This window comes from Marmota monax, unplaced genomic scaffold (genome assembly GCF_021218885.2).
Source record: "Marmota monax isolate L192 unplaced genomic scaffold, Marmota_monax_Labrador192_F-V1.1 WCK01_AAM20220418_F8-fsc00023, whole genome shotgun sequence".
In the NCBI taxonomy this organism is placed as follows: domain Eukaryota; kingdom Metazoa; phylum Chordata; class Mammalia; order Rodentia; family Sciuridae; genus Marmota; species Marmota monax.
This window is the reverse complement of record NW_026692907.1, coordinates 3,853,206-3,869,273: the sequence shown is the minus strand read 5'-3', so window position 1 is coordinate 3,869,273 and position 16,068 is coordinate 3,853,206. Positions and strand designations below refer to the sequence as shown.

The following is a 16,068-nucleotide window of genomic DNA, read 5'->3' as shown; positions in this document are numbered from 1 at the left end:
TATTCTGGTCATAATCTTTTGATTATTTGAAATTGACCTGATAAACTGTAAATTTATTTTCTTTTTTCAAGTTAGACTCTAGACTACTCTTTATGTTTTTATAGCTCCTGACATCAAGTGCTGTTCACAAGTGGGGTACTGAAATTCACGAAGGAATCTACAACATGTTGATGCTATTAATAGAACTGGTTGCAGAGAGAATAAAACAAGATCCAATTCCCATTGGTCTCCTGGGTGTGCTTACAATGGTATAGTATCTCCAGAATGAAGTACTTTATGTTTTGATTTTGTTTAAGGTACTTAATGTTCTTTGGCTTATAATTATCTAATAATGAATAAAAATGATTTTATCGTTAAAGATATTAACTTAGCTCTGAGAGTCCTTGTTTTTTATTTTAAAAAAGTAGAGCAATAATCCTGTGTTTAATTTGAAAGAAATGCTTTTCTGTTTTTAATGGAGTTTTTAAAAATTATTTTTTAATGGAGTTTTCAGCTCATAGAATGATTAAATAGTTTCCCCATCCTTTCCCTGACTATGCACATCTTAAATGCATGTGTTTCTGTCTTTTGCTTTCTGGCTTTTCCCCCCAGCTCATGCCTTCCCCTCCTAACTTCCTCTGTGGCCCAGCTCTGCCTGTGGCAGCCCGAGTGCTTCTGGGACATTGGCACTGCCTTGTCTGGAGTCAGACTTCTCCTCTGTTGTGCACCCCTCCTCCAGTGAACAGGAGCAGGGCAAGGAAGTTACTAACCCAGTGCTCTGCTCCCCTGCACCAGCCATGGTGTGTGCTTTGTTAGTGTTCTTGAAAGTTTCCATTAATGAAGGAATCCAAGACTTACTTCTTTCTAATGCTAATGTGTTGCTATTGAAATAAATAATAACATTTCTCCATTCTCTTTGAATCTAGGCTTTCAATCCCGATAATGAATACCACTTTAAAAACAGAATGAAAGTGTCACAAAGGAATTGGGCAGAAGTGTTTGGAGAAGGAAATATGTTTGCTATTTCACCTGTGTCTGCTTTCCAAAAGGTAAATATAATTGTGTTTCATAGTTCTTTTTATAGAGAAATACTTGAAAAGTATTTTTTGTGCTGTAAAAATGATAATTTACATGGAAGGATAAAAATAATTATGAAAAATCATAAATATTTCATATAGTTCATAAAATTAAAATTTATTCAGATATTACATGGCTGTTTACTATATCATGAATAATTTTATACATTTAAACTTACATTTGGTAAAGTAGTACTCTATTAGATTATCAGAACTTTTTTTTTTTTTTTATATTTATTTTTTAGTTGTAGTTGGACACAATACCTTTAGTTTATTGATTTGTATGTGGTGCTGAGGATCAAACCCAGGGCCCCGCACATGCCAGACAAGCACTCTACTGCTGAGCCACAACCCCAGCCCAAGAACTTTTTTAAAAATTTATTTTTTAGTTGTAGTTGGACCACAACCTTAATTTTATTTAATGTGGTGCCAAGGATCGAACCCAGGGCCTCGCACATGCTAGGCAAGCGTTCTACTGCTGAGCCATAACCCCAGCCCCCAGAACTTTTTTTTAAATTGGTATCCCAGCAGAGATATTTGAGAGACTGAAGCATTTGATGGCTTGAAGTAACTAATTGTACCTAAATTAGTGGGAATTTGTGCAGCAAAGCCATATGAGGGCACTTCTGTGGTTACAGATTCTTGAATTTTGTTCTCCTCTCCAATCAGTCCCAAAGTCAAGAGTAGGCAGGCTTCCTTGCTTTTTTTCTGCAGGTGTTTCTTTTCATTGTGGATATGGCCCATTGGATATGGCCATCTTTTCATTGTGGATATGGCCCTCTAGGTTCTAGCTTTAGATGACAGTCCTGAGTCTCCTTGCCGCCACCTTGGCTGTCCTATTTCTCATGAAGTTGGAAGTTTAGATCACCAGATTTCCCTAGATACCTGTGGAATAAAAGCTGGCTTCAATGAGAATCTGACCTCACAGGATTCCAGCTTTCTCCTTGTTTTAACTTCCCAGCTATCTGTTGTCAAACTAGCAAATGTTTTAAAAGATTATTTCTTTAAGCCAGGTATAGTGGCGCCCACCTGCAATTCCAGCTACTCAGGAAATAAAGGCAGGAGGCTCACAATTTCAAGGTCAATTTGGGCAACTTAATAAAATCCTGTCTCAAAATAAAATTTATATTTAAAGAAGAAAAGAGTTGGGAATGTAGTTCAGTGGTAGAATAATTGCCTAGCATGCACAAAGTCCTAGGTTTAATCCCCAATATTGAAGGGAAGAAAATTTTAATGTTTTTATCCAGTGCTGTTATTTTTAGTTGGAGAGCTTGTTAGAGTAACCAGACTTAAGTTCCCATTAATTCTTCAGAGCTTTCCATCTTCTTTTCCCACATCCACTGAAGTCATTCCTCCAGGTTTTGAGGTTGGGAGGAATCTTCTCAACCCCACACACAACATTGGTCACAGTTCTTCCTTCTTGACTGTTTTTCTTCGGTGACTTTCAGGACATTCCAGTCTCTTGCTTTTCTGCCTGCCCATAAGCCACATTGCCTTTGTTTGTTCCTTTCCCACTATCTGGCTTTGACTCAGGCCTTCCTGTCTTCCTTCACTACACTTCCTCTAAGAAATGTCTTCCATTTTCATGGATTTAAATGTCATCTCTGTGTTGGTGGTTCTCCAACTTATATCTGTCAGGGCCAAACCTCCTCTCTGAGCACACCAGACTTGAGTCAACCATGTCCTCTTCTTGGTTGCCACACACAGAGATCTCAAATTTAGTGTGCCTAAGTGGAACTTCATTTTGTCTTCCCAGCTTCTCTCAGTAAATAACATCGTCATCTACATCCATGTCCAAGCCAAAAACACAGGAGTTGGCCATGATTCATCCCTTTTTTCTTACTTCCCATGTCTAAACCATAAACAAGTTCTTTTTTATTATAATTCCAGTGATTTCTCCCCCAACTCCTGTTAGGGTCCTGTTCCACACACCACCATATACTGTCTAATCACAGCACTGTTCTTCCACCTGGTTTTGTCTGCTTCTTGTTCTTCCATTATGTTCTGAATAGAACTGTAAGAGTAATCTTCTTAAAATAAAACATTCTCTTCAGTCCCTCTCCTTATGATCACAGCTTGCAAGTTTCTGCATGATCTGGCCTTTGCTTTTGTCTACAGCTTTATCTTTGCTGCTTCCCCTGGCTCATTGTGTCCCAGGTGGGAGAGTTTTCTCTTGGTTTTTCAAACACAGTAGTCTTTTCTTCCTTTCCACACCAAAATCTTTGCCATTTCAGCCTCTCTGTCTGGACTGTTCTTTAAATGGCCACATCTATGTCATTCTTGAGGTTCCAACCTCATAGAGGTCTTTTATAATCACTACCCTGAGTAGAGGCTAGTTTGGTTTTTTTCAGTGGAGGACCTTTTGTTTTCCCTTTTATAGGACTTAACACAATCCCAATTATCTTCTATAAGTAGATTTTCTTATTTTGTTGACCCTACTAGAATATGCACTCAATGAAAGCAGGTATCGCATCTCTGCTTAGTTACTTGGTTCTGTATCCAGCACCTAGAAATGTAAACAGGGAAGGGAAAAAAAAGGAGAAGAAAGCTTGCTTAAGGATATTAATGATTCAGTTGGGACTAAAATTTTAATCTCTTGATTCCTGATTATTTATTCTTTGGGTAAATAATTAATTCTTAATTTCTAAATTATAACTTTCTTATTAGAGAATTTAAGTCATCATATTCTTTGAAGAGCTTAACCAGCTGATCTTGGGCATTCTGCTGTCATGTATAATGAATTAGAATAAATAAATAAATTTTAAAAAATCTGACCTTGGCTTCCCAAAACACATGAATGTATTTATGGATAAATGCTCCACATTGTGGCAATTCTATCAAATTCAGACTTAGACACTCTAAAAATTTTATATAGTAATTTCCAAAGAAACCAATGGACAAACTTTGAAAGTATTTTTCAGATTTTAATGATTTTTCCTCTGACTTCATTTAGAAAAGAAATACAAGGGTTAATGTGGAAGCTTTTATGTTAGCATTTCAATTTTTCTTTTCTTTTCTTATAGGAACCTCATGGATGGGTTGTGGATTTGGTAAATAAGGTATACAACTTTTATTAATATGATTGTGTTAGCTTTTGTTGCAGTACCCATGAAAAATAACAGAGAGAAATAGAGAAAAAGGAAGGGAAGGGTTGCAGATACGATATAGTCCATGCTCCCCTCCCAGGACCCTATTCCCTCTATAGGTTATTCAGTCATGAATTCATCAGTGGATTAGTCCATTGATGTGGGCAGAGCCCTCACAATCCAATAACTTCCCCAAAGCCCCACCTTTGAACATTTCTTCATTGGGGACCAATGAAGAGATTTTGGACATTTCAGATCCAAACGAGCAATGGTCATATATTTTATTTCCCATTTTCTAATGAAATTTTCCAATTGCAATATTTTAAGCAAATGACAGCTACAAAGAATAATGTTTTCCCAAAGGGATATGTTTTGTAGTTTCTTCTTTTTGTATGTACAGTGTATACAAGGAACCTCAGCTTTTGGACTTAGCATGTCTTCAGCAATATCTATAGGAGAATTTGAGTTACTTCTGTCATAACTCTTAAGACCAGTAATATAGAGCACAGCAAAAGTAAAATATTAGCCTTAACTACCTTAAATTATTAACATGTAGTGTTTCAAAGTTAATTTGTGCCTGTTTTCTTGTCAGTTTGGAGAATTAGGTGGATTTGCAGCAATCCAAGCCAAACTGCATTCAGAAGACATAGAACTTGGGGTGAGTTAAACTATGTGTGCACTCAGTGTGCACCTTTACTTTATTTGGGTTGGTATGCGACCAGGGGCACCGTCTGTTAAAAGTTAATCCTGAGAGGAGCAAATTCCATGGTTCTGATAACCAAAGAAATATAGTCATAACCAAATTTACATGTAGGCTGTTTGTGTTTTTTACCTCACTATTTCCCCTTTGCCTATGGCATTTTTCTCTCAATTTGTGATTGTTACATGAAATTATCTTGCTCTTTAATAGGTGCTATATGTGGCAATATATATGTGCATAACAATTTTGTGACTGCTAAATGATCATATGAATCAGAATTTATTTCATAGGATCAAGCACAAATAAAAATATTTTAGCAAGGTTGTTCAGGCTTTTTGGTGTTACAGAAACTTAACAGATAACAGTATACCATAACATAGGAACTTCACATGATCCCTCATGTGCGGTACCATTAGTTTTTCATGTCAACTTTATTTCCTTAAAGAATTTCACTTTATAGTAAGGAGAATAATTTTTCACAGACTTCTGACCTCAATGCAGCTAAGAACCCTTTATTCTAGTTAATCATTCAGTTATTTGTCATGGATAAAACCCTGTGCTAGCTACCATAATTTGATCAATGTAGAAAATGATGTAGTAAAGTAATATACCTGAATGTTACATATTGTGCTTAGAGTAGCTGTCATTTCTGTGGAATCATGACTCATTGACTTCTCTGATCCTTCTTTGCATGAGGGTGTAACATTGGTCAGGGAAAGGGACTTGACAGTGTGATAGTAGACTGACCCTTTCATGCCACCCATGTTTATCTTTAAAAATTAGGTATCTGCCAGATCATTAACTGTCCAGGGAGCCTCTTCTGCCTGTCCTGGGAGTTACTTAAGCTGTTGAACTCTCATTTTGGATCCCCATTGAGTATATCAAGTATATTGGAAAGGAGTTTATTGACATGGAAAATAATAGGTAGTGATTTTTAAAACAAAGCAGAAAAATCTCTTTAGGGAACAGGCTTTTTATTTAGTTTGCTTCTCAAGAACTGGTCTTTTGGGACATTGGGAAATATAACAAATTAAGTTTATGTCTGAAAAATGTTTAAACAATTAGTAATTTTCTGTAGATTCAATTTATTTAAAAACACATCAAAACCAGAGCAGGTCCAAATTTCTACTGTACCTGAATGAAAATTGTTTAAGGATGGATACTTAGGATTATGGCCTTATCCTTCATTGTTGTTGAGTGTTGTGATAATTTCAAAAATTTCCCTTTAGGTCAGATGTTTTTCAGAACAGTTGTATTGTTGACTACAGTTGATGTAGAATTTTATTAGTCTAGCTGGTATGGAAAAGATGGTAAAACTCAGGCACCAGACAAAGAGATCCAAAGGTTGAAATTCTCATTTTAATAAACAAGTATAATTAAAATTCATGGTAAATATCAGATTTCTGACCAGTTATGAAGGTGGCTGTGTCCCAGAATAAATCTAGGCCATATTATAACAGTGAGTGCAAATCATATTTTTTTAATTTGGCAAATATTGGGGGAAAAAATTATCACTCAGAATCCCACCAGTTAAAAATGGGTGTACAAAGCAAGAAATTAAAGTTGCCTGTCTTCCCACACCATTGCCCCCCCACACACACACACCTATCTATCTTCTGGGTAATGATTACCCATTTAATATATAATCTTTCTGATTTTTTCTTAAATTATATAAATCTACATGTGTTGTTTCTTTCTCATTAAAATTAAATTGGGCCAGCTTAGTGCCACATGCATGTAATCCCAGTGATTCAGGAAGCTGAGGCAGAAGGATCAAAAGTTTGAGGCCAGCCTCGGCAATTTAGCAAAGTCCCCCAAAACTTAGCAAGACCCTGTCTCAAAATTAGAAAAATAAAAAGGACTAGGGATGGCTCAGTGATAAAGTGCCCATGGTTTCAATCCCCTCCAAACAAAACAACAAAAAAAAGTAAAATAATAAAAAACTAAATTGAAATCATATTATACCTACTTGTATATTTTATTTCTCATTTAGCATTATATCATGGAGATCATTCTAGGTTAGTAACATCAGTGTAATGACTGTAGCATACTTCTGCAAAGGGTATATCATGGTGCTATTACCAGTACAGAAAATACTTCTTAAAAGTGGGTCTTCATGTACTTCTATTCATGTGCTACTATTTCTGAAGGATTAATTCCTAGTAACTGGGAAAGTTTCTTTCCATAAAAGCTTATACCAATGAGTCTGTACTCCAACAAATCCATTTCATGATATTCTTTTTTTTAAAATATTTTTTTAAATGTTGATGGACTTTTATTTTGTTCATTTATTTATATGCAGTGCTGAGAATCTAACCCAGTGCTTCACACATGCTAGGCAAGTGCTCTACCACTGAGCCACAACCCCAGTTCCCTGTTTCATGACATTCTTAATAGTGTTAAATATTTTCAATCTTTTAATTTTCTAATATAGTGGACAAAAAAATAGTGTATTTTATTTGCAGTACTCGATTTCCCATGAAATTGCTCATTTCGTCATGTGATTACTGGCTGTTTGTATTTCTTCTGTAAATTGACCTTGTTATTTAGGTCTTTTTGAGGTGGTGTATATTATTATTTTTTTAGGAATTCTTTTTTATATTAAGCCTATCAATGATGTGTCCATTTGTGTGTTTGTAAAATATTTCTGCCCAGTACTTTGCATCTCTTCATTTTTATTGATGGTGTCTTTTGCTATACAGAAGTTATATATTTTGTATAATCTGATTTTCCCTTATGACTTAAAAGTTTTACTTAAACTGCTTAGGGAATATTCCTGTACCTCAGGGCTTTTTTGTGGTACTGGGATTGAACCTAGTGGCCGTGGTATACCACCACTGAATTACATCTGCAGCCCTTTCCAGATTTTAAAGTTGAGGCAGAATCTCACTAAGTTGCCCAGGCTGACCTCAGACTTGCAGTCCTTCTGTGGATTATAGGAATGTGCCACCATGCCTGGCAGAAGTATTTTTTTTTCTTTTTATACACTTGTAGCTTTACTTCTTTTAAAAAAAAACTTTTTAACATTTAGAATTTATTTTTATATATTGTGTAAGGTAGAAAATTTATTCTTTCAAATAGATAACAAATTGTTTGAAGATTCTATACCGACTAATTGATTTCTCCTTAGTATTTTATTTGCCAGCATTGTCATATATCAGAATCCCACACATATATGGATTTGTTCCTGGACACCTATCTGTTCTGGTCATTCATTCCTACTTTGAACATTTTCTTGCTATTGCTCCACTGTTTTAATTTTTGGTAGGGCCACTTCTGCCTGATATAATTTTCTAAAATTTTGGTTGTTTTAATATTTTTACTCTTCTGCATAAGGTCAACGTGTCTGGTTCTACAGAAAATTCCACTGATGCCATGTTTGGAATTGCATTAAATATTTGGATCAGTTTGTCTCTATATTTATTTTTACAATAAACTTGACATTTTGATAGTACTGGTACTTCCCATTCAGAAACATAGCATCTCCCCATTTATTTGGGTCTTCTTTTATTATGTATTTTATAGTAAAGTTTATAATTTCCTTCAAAGAAGCTTTAAATGGTTTATGTTAAATCCATATTTCACTTCTTCCCCCAACTATTGTCTCCACCCTCCAAAAAAATCTTTTTAGTGTTCTACTGTATGAACTTTAGAATGATTTCATCCAGTCCTTCATGGAAGTTTTATGGACATATTCTGATTTAAATTACATTGAATTTCTCTAATAATTTAAATAGACATCTTCATTTTGCTGCTCTTCATTTTGTTGTTTAGTTTATCCAATCATTCGTTCATAACTTGCTCAAATCACTGCTTACATGTTTCTTAGATATATGAAAAGGGATTTGCTTAATTTTGAAAGGAAAAAACCCTCTCACATTTCTTTCTAATCTTCACTGTTTTTTCTAGGCCGTCTCAGCACTGGTGCAACCCTTAGGAGTGTGTGCAGAGTACCTGAATCCCTCAGTGGTGCAGGTAGGATTAAGGCATTTTACATCACTACACAAGGTGATCCAAGACATGCAAACAGTCTTCACTTTCTTTTTATTAGGTTTTCAGAATTGGGCTTAATACAGAGTAACAACTTTTGGGGGGGGGCGTGGGGAGTACTGGGATTGAATTTAGGGACACTCAACCACTGAGCTACATTCCCAGCCCTGTTTTGTATTTTTTTTAGAGACAGGGTTTTGCTGTGTTACTTAGCAGCTCATTGTTGCTGAAGCTGGCTTTGAACTCTGGATCCTCGTGTGTCAGCCTCCCAAGCCGCTGGGATTACAGACATGCACCACCATGTGTGGCCAACTTTTTTTTTTTTTAATAGCTGTGGTTCTAGTAAAAATTACGTCAGAAGATAATAAAAAATGTTCAATAATTTAAAGTATAGAAGACCTCTAACATTTGAGAATGTTATTTATTCATTAAAAGAATCATTTTATCGAATAATTTTTTCCCATTTTTTTATCTGTTCTTTTCACAGGAATGTTTTGGGGTTCAGTGCCATTACATTAGGTCAGTTTTGAACAGTCAACAAGGCTTGCTTACTAGCTCAGTCACTCATTTATGAATAACAGCTTTATAGCACATCTCGTTTGACTTCCTACCTCTGCAGAATTGTAATGAATAGGTCATAGAATAGTCAAAACTATGGGTGTTTAGTTTCCTAATGCCTAAAGGCATATTAAACTTTCTTGTTACTTTCCATTTCAATTAATTAGTTTTATTATACAAAATGTCTCACTGATATACCTCTGCTTGTTGTTTTCTTTGTAAGTAAGTCTGTAAAATCTACAATTTGTATTTCGATTTTTTTAAAAAATCACTGTAAATAGTTTTGAAAACATCATGTCCTTTGGGAGTAATATTTCTGTATGTGCTGTTTCTTTCTGATGTCAGATTTACTTAGGGCCATTTTAATCGGGGATATGTGATATTTTTGATGGGTGCTAGAAATTTTTACCATCTCTAGATGTTAGATGCTTTTACATGTCAAGATAATACTATTAATTTTTTTTCTTGGTGCTGGGGCAGGGCTTCACACATGAATACTGTAAGATTTTAAGTGAATTAGGTTGGCTATCTATGTATTTTCCTTATTTTTTATACTATTTAGAAACATTTAGTGTTCTTTCAGTTGAGGCACATGAATATGTCATTAGCTGGGTAGCTAAAAACACTAAGACATAAAGAGGCAAAATTATTTGACTTCTTACTAATAAGTGTTAATAATTTAATGATTGACATTTTTAAAAATATTTTTTAGTTGTAGTTGACACAATACCTTTAAAGAATTGACTTTTTAATTAAAATCAGGCTCAGGATTGGATTTGAAATGCATTTGACCATACATTGCTTCATGCAACTGAATTGAGTACTAATATTCTAGCTAAATAAATAAGCACTTTAGAAACTATAATACACATATTGTGTGTGTGTGTGTGAATGTGTGTGTACATATATATGTTTATATTATAAAAGCATAATATACTTTTTAAAGAGTAAGAAATATATGAATTTGCAACTTAATTTTTATTTTCATCTTTATTTTAATTACACCGAATTATATAGAGCTAAATTCATTAAACCATAAATTCATATCAGGATGCAAATTAATAGTTGTCTCTATTACATGATAGTTATATAACTTTAAAAGACTTATTTAACATATGCCTCTTGTTCCCTCATCTGCAGAATGGTGATAATAGTAATACCTATCTCACAGAGTTGCAGTGAGGAATACACAGGGTCTGGCATGACAAGACATTGATAAGACACTGACTCAGCTCTTAACCATAATAGCACTCAGCCCGCTACTGTACATAAGTGTAAATGAAGAAATTCTATCTGGATAATGGATGTCATTATAATCCAGTTCTAATATATTCTTGTCCCTAACGGCCAGATAATGACTTTGTTTTCCTCGTTAGCTATGTTTTAAAAATTTATCTTAGAAGTGGTCATTTAGCTCTAGATAATATTATACCACTTCTCAAATACTATTTAGTTATCTGATCATGTTACCATTCTGGAACAGTGTGTCATTTGAGTCTCATCTATAGGTCTCATTCATATCAACAAGCAACAGTAGTTTTTATGACAACATTTTATGTGAAGTGTATATTTATTTTTAAAAGTATGAAATGTAAAATATTTACTTTATTACAAAAATAACATACTTATGATTAACGTTCTTAAAGTTAGTTCATGCATCTTGAGTTCTTCAAATCACCCTTGTAAAATAGAATAACAGGAACTCTACCTAGAGTGTTAAGAAAGCCGGCTGGGGTTGTGGCTCAGTGATGGAGCACTTGCCTCACACATATGAGGCACTGGGTTCAATCCTCAGCACCACATGCAAATAAATAAACAAAATCAAGATATGTTGTCCATTTATAACTAAAAGAAAATTAAAAAAAAAAAAAAAGAAAGAAAGCTGAGGCACAAAGTCAGCTATGTGTTTCCTTGGGGCAGTATTAGTGGTGGCTAGAATTCACATTCTCCATTGTACCCTCTCTTTTGTGAATGGTGAATGAAAAATACCTTCTCTCCACTTTTGGACAGATTCAGGAGTTCTTATTAACTGTAGCATTTTATTTCTGCAGCCCATGCTAGATCCAGTCATCCTCACCACAATACAGGATGTACGGAGTGTTGAGGAGAAGGATCTCAAAGACAAGGTAAATCTCTCTTCAGCCAGGTAGGCCATAGTGCTGGTTAGTTCACAGAAACAGAGGTAGGATTTGGCAAGGTTCCTGTGCCATTTCTCTTTGGATTCTGGTCAGATACAGTTCACATCAAATTAATTTATGTTTTCAGATTCAAAAATTGCTAATTTTGAAACACCAGAGGTTGGTGTTTTCTCAGTCAGTAGAGTGAATATAGTATTCTCAGTAAGTGATGTCATTCCAAATTTTACTAACATGATTTTGATGGCATTATTATTGGTGTAAAGTAAAAGGAGTTTTGGAACATTAAAAGCTTCTCTGGAGTTGTTCAAAGCAAATCTAGCATTTAACATGATTTGTCTGCTTTGAATTTCGCCTAAGAATATCCCCTTTCCTTTACTGTTCACCAGTTGCTTAACTTTTGTTTAGAAGCAAAATCCAGTTAATTGGCTTTGTAGAATATCAGATATCTCCAAATCATTGTTACCCTGTACTCATGAGAAAGAGAGAGAGAGAAAGAAAGTGTGTGTGTGTGTGTGTGTGTGTGTGTGTGTGTTGTGAGAATTGGGATCAAACTGTTTTTACAATTCCTTTTTTATTTTTATTTTTTTTTTGTTTCTATTCAATAAAAGAGATTGGTTAGCATCCCTGAGCTCCTATCTGCCATTAAATTACTTTGCATGCGCTTCCAACCGGATCTTGTGACAATTGTGGATGACCTTCGGCTTGACATCCTGCTTCGCATGCTGAAATCACCACATTTTAGTGCTAAAATGAATTCCCTCAAAGAAGTAAGTTTTGCTTTTATTTTTAAAAGTTTAAAACACAGACCCCCTTAAGTTCTGTCCAACTTGTTATTATTAATATAAAAATGTTGGGTGAAGAGAGTAATTTCTCATATAAAGAAACCATGATTATGGTGTGTATTTATAATTGTTAATACAAATGAGAAGATGGCTTTTTTATTTTCAAAATTTGTTCTGTGAACTATTTAATGTTTTTGTGACACTTCCTACGATGTAATGTCATAGATTATGTGGTTTGAGATTTACTTTTTACCCTAACAGACAGTTCCTTTTATTTTATTTCACTTTGGGTTTACTTAAACCAGATCTTCTAACTGATGTTAGGACAAAAGCAAAGTGACTACAACTGTGTTGGTGGAAATAATTTTCTGCGACTTCCTACGCAAACAGCATATTAGATCCATGCAAACAGTACCATTGGTTTTAGTAGAGTTGATACAGTTCAGTCATAATCCAGTCTTTTGTTCACTTTTGGGTTTATTAGGATTCTTGGCTGCAAGTGGAAGAAACTCTAGTTGAACTATCTCAGGCCAAAAGTAGAATTTATTGGAAGGAAATTAGCTATTGCACTTGAATAAAGGATTGAATTTCCAAAACATGTGAATAACTAGAATTTGAGGCCTGGTACTGCCAGGACCCTGTCCAAGTCTTGTCTCTGTTTTTCTGAGCAATTGGTCTCATTACCTCTGTATCTGCAGTGTGACATCTTGAGAACATGGCCATGGGAAGTGTGTGAGCTTCATAGCCTGCACTTCCCATCACCAGGGGGCTGACATTCTTTCTGGTCCCATGTATGAAATTTAGAGGACATGCCCTGGTCAAAGTTTGGATTAGATTCTCATCTCTAATCCAGTAAGCAGTGGTCCACGGGAGGGGTGCTGTAAGAATAACTCCCATGTTTTTGTTTTTTTTGTGTGTGTGTGTGTGTTTTAAATTTTTTTTTAGTTGTTGAGAGACCTTTATTTTATTTATTTATACATGGTGCTGATAATTGAACCTAGTGCCTCACACATGCCAGGCAAGTGTGCTACGATGAGCCATAGCCCCAGCCCCTCTATGTTCTTTTTAAAGAAACATCACAAATAGTGATCTGTAAACTTCCAGTAAATGGCTTTTGGTACTTTTTGGCTAATTACTGTAAGAATTACAGAGGACTTTGATGATGTGTTGAGTCACAATAACCCTGTCTTTTTAGGTAACCAAACTGATAGAAGATAGCACTTTATCTAAGTCTGTGAAGAATGCTATAGATACAGACAGATTACTAGACTGGCTAGTAGAAAACTCAGTTCTATCAATTGCACTGGAAGGTAAGTTGCTTTCAAAAGATAAAATTACTTAACATAATTTAACATTATTTAAAAAGATACAAATTTTTGTTTACAATCTAGCAGTTTATTGTTTAATTAATTTAACTGCTTTGAATTAATTAATTGCTTTGAATTAATGGAATCATATTTAGAGAGTCACTGCATCTCTCTTCCTCTCATATTTTTTATTAGGCAACATAGACCAAGCACAATACTGTGATCGTATAAAGGGAATTATTGAACTCTTGGGCAGTAAATTGTCTTTAGATGAGCTGACTAAAATTTGGAAGATACAGGTAGGTTGATCAGAATTATTTTTGCCTTTTCTTGACATATTTAATCTAAGGAGAGGGAGGAGGGTGGTAAATGTGCAGGGAAATGGGAGCTCTGTCTTATTTTAACCAGAGCAGCTGTACCTAATCTGTTTTATATTTAGGTTTTTATTAAGATTGTGTATGTAAAAGAATTCCACTTGTCAAAAGAATATCAAACCACTGATCTAATCTTCTTATTTTTTAAATTAAAAAAGTAAAAGCCTTCGTGGAGATCTATGAATGGGTGTAAGTCTTGTTTATCAGTCCCGTTTTCTTTTTATTAAATTTTTATTAGTGTTAATTAATAATCTTCCCAATTATCCTAATAAATGAAGATAAGTATTACTGAGCTTTCAGATCTCACCTTATCTAGACTCTGAGCAGCTGTGACCAAGTCTAACATGCCCTTCATTTTCTTTTTTTTTCACTTTGGTCATGATCCATACTACTAGTTTTCCTTTCTATTTTTCTGGTGTTCCTTCTTAAATCTCCTTTATTCTCTTCTACTTTTCCTTTAAATGGTTTGGTTTATTTTCCCAAGCCTTAGTTCTTAGCCTTTTTTCAGTGTACAAGCTTTCATTAGTCAGTTTCATCAACTCCTATGGCTTTGACTACAGTTGTATGCTGCTGACACTGTAAATCCTATCACTAGTTCATCTTTCTTCTTGGAGTTCCACTATACATATCTAAATGTATAACAATTTCACCTTCAAGTTTGTATCTCATTGAAATCTCAAATTCATCACGTCCAAACCCAGTTATTCTCCGGTCTCTTTCAGTAATAGTGTTATCCTCATCTAGTTGCTAAGCCAGAAAGAAATCTGGAGTTCAGCTTGATTGTGTCCACTTAGTCACTGTATCATCACAATCTAGGAAACAAAAACTATGCCAGGAAATTGAACTACAAGACTGTTTACAAAGATGTTATTAAGGTGAAAAAGGTTTTAAGAAAAAAAGGAAGAAGACGTATTAAACTCAGAGAGAGGAAACTACTTGGAAGGTGTTTTCACTGCAAGTGCAAGAAATGTTGCAGGTGCTTCTTCCACTAGCACTTTTGGAATCTGTTGCTGTACTAGCTCACCCTGGTTTCACTTTCAGCCTAAACCAGTGTTTCTGGTCTAGGAAGGAGAAACACTCCTTCCTCCTCCTGCCTCTCACCTCTCAGCACTGCCCCTCACTGGCAGAATATAATAGGAATATACCTGGGAGAGGACTTTACGGAGTGTGATCCGCAGGCTCCCAGCCCAGGATTAGGAAGCAAACTGTAGAAAGTTAGGCGTAGAAATAAAACACAGTCCTAGATCCCTTATATTTTACTTCCCATGTCTTGTACTTGTTTGAATACCCTCATATGATTTTTGTGAATTTGAAGATGGGAGACCATGATGCCTATGTTGTTTTTCCCTGCTACATTCAGTGAACAGCTATAGGTGTAGATATTAAGGAAATTAAAGAGTTAAATCTACAAATATCCCCTGCCTTTCAAGTTCCTCACCTGGTGAACACTGAGGCACAACAGGCTGTGATTGAGATTATAAAGTGAGTGTCAACCATAGGTCAACGGTAGGCTCCTGCAGCTCTGATGCAGACTACTGCCCACGGGATAAATATTAAGTGAAGTCAGAAAATTGTTATGAACACAGTGAAAAACAAAGCAGTTCATACTCTCAGTTGAGGCCCTTGAGATCATTTATAAAATGCTAAGAGTGAGGACATTTATCTTGTAATTTTCATCAGTTTCAGTTTCTTACCTAGTAGAAAATATTTAATTTCCTCTTAAAAATGAGTATCAGACGGAGAACTTGATTCTCATTTTTTTTTTCACATTGTCTTTTTAAAGACTTAATGCTGCTGAGCATTTAAATAAGGTCAGATGATAACCATTAATAATAGTTTTTTATGGCTGGGGATGTGGCTCAAGCGGTACGCACTCGCCTGGCATGCGCAGGACGCTGGGTTCGATCCTCAACACTACATAAAAAAAATAAAGATATATAAAATTAAAAAAAATTATTTAAAAAAATAGTTTTGCCAAAATTACTGTGAAAGTGAATGCTGATTAGACTAGAGTCCATTGGTCTTTGTTATATTTTTGCTTTTGCTTGTGTCAATTGCCAGGAAAAAGACAGATGTTT

General features: G+C 35.0%; 1 protein-coding gene across 4 annotated transcripts in view; it reads left to right on the top strand.

Moving 5' to 3' along the window:
• The window catches only part of Usp24 (ubiquitin specific peptidase 24), a 134,270-nt gene that overhangs the window by 30,663 nt on the left and 87,539 nt on the right, over nt 1-16,068 (top strand). For all 4 annotated transcript variants that reach the window (XM_058581498.1, XM_046451068.2, XM_058581499.1 and 1 more), the window contains exons 4-12: nt 105-248; nt 906-1,028; nt 4,079-4,114; nt 4,734-4,799; nt 8,751-8,816; nt 11,441-11,515; nt 12,136-12,294; nt 13,505-13,619; nt 13,812-13,915. In XM_058581498.1, coding sequence (XP_058437481.1) covers nt 105-248; nt 906-1,028; nt 4,079-4,114; nt 4,734-4,799; nt 8,751-8,816; nt 11,441-11,515; nt 12,136-12,294; nt 13,505-13,619; nt 13,812-13,915 — 888 coding nt within the window. The remainder of the gene's footprint in view (nt 1-104; nt 249-905; nt 1,029-4,078; nt 4,115-4,733; nt 4,800-8,750; nt 8,817-11,440; nt 11,516-12,135; nt 12,295-13,504; nt 13,620-13,811; nt 13,916-16,068) is intronic.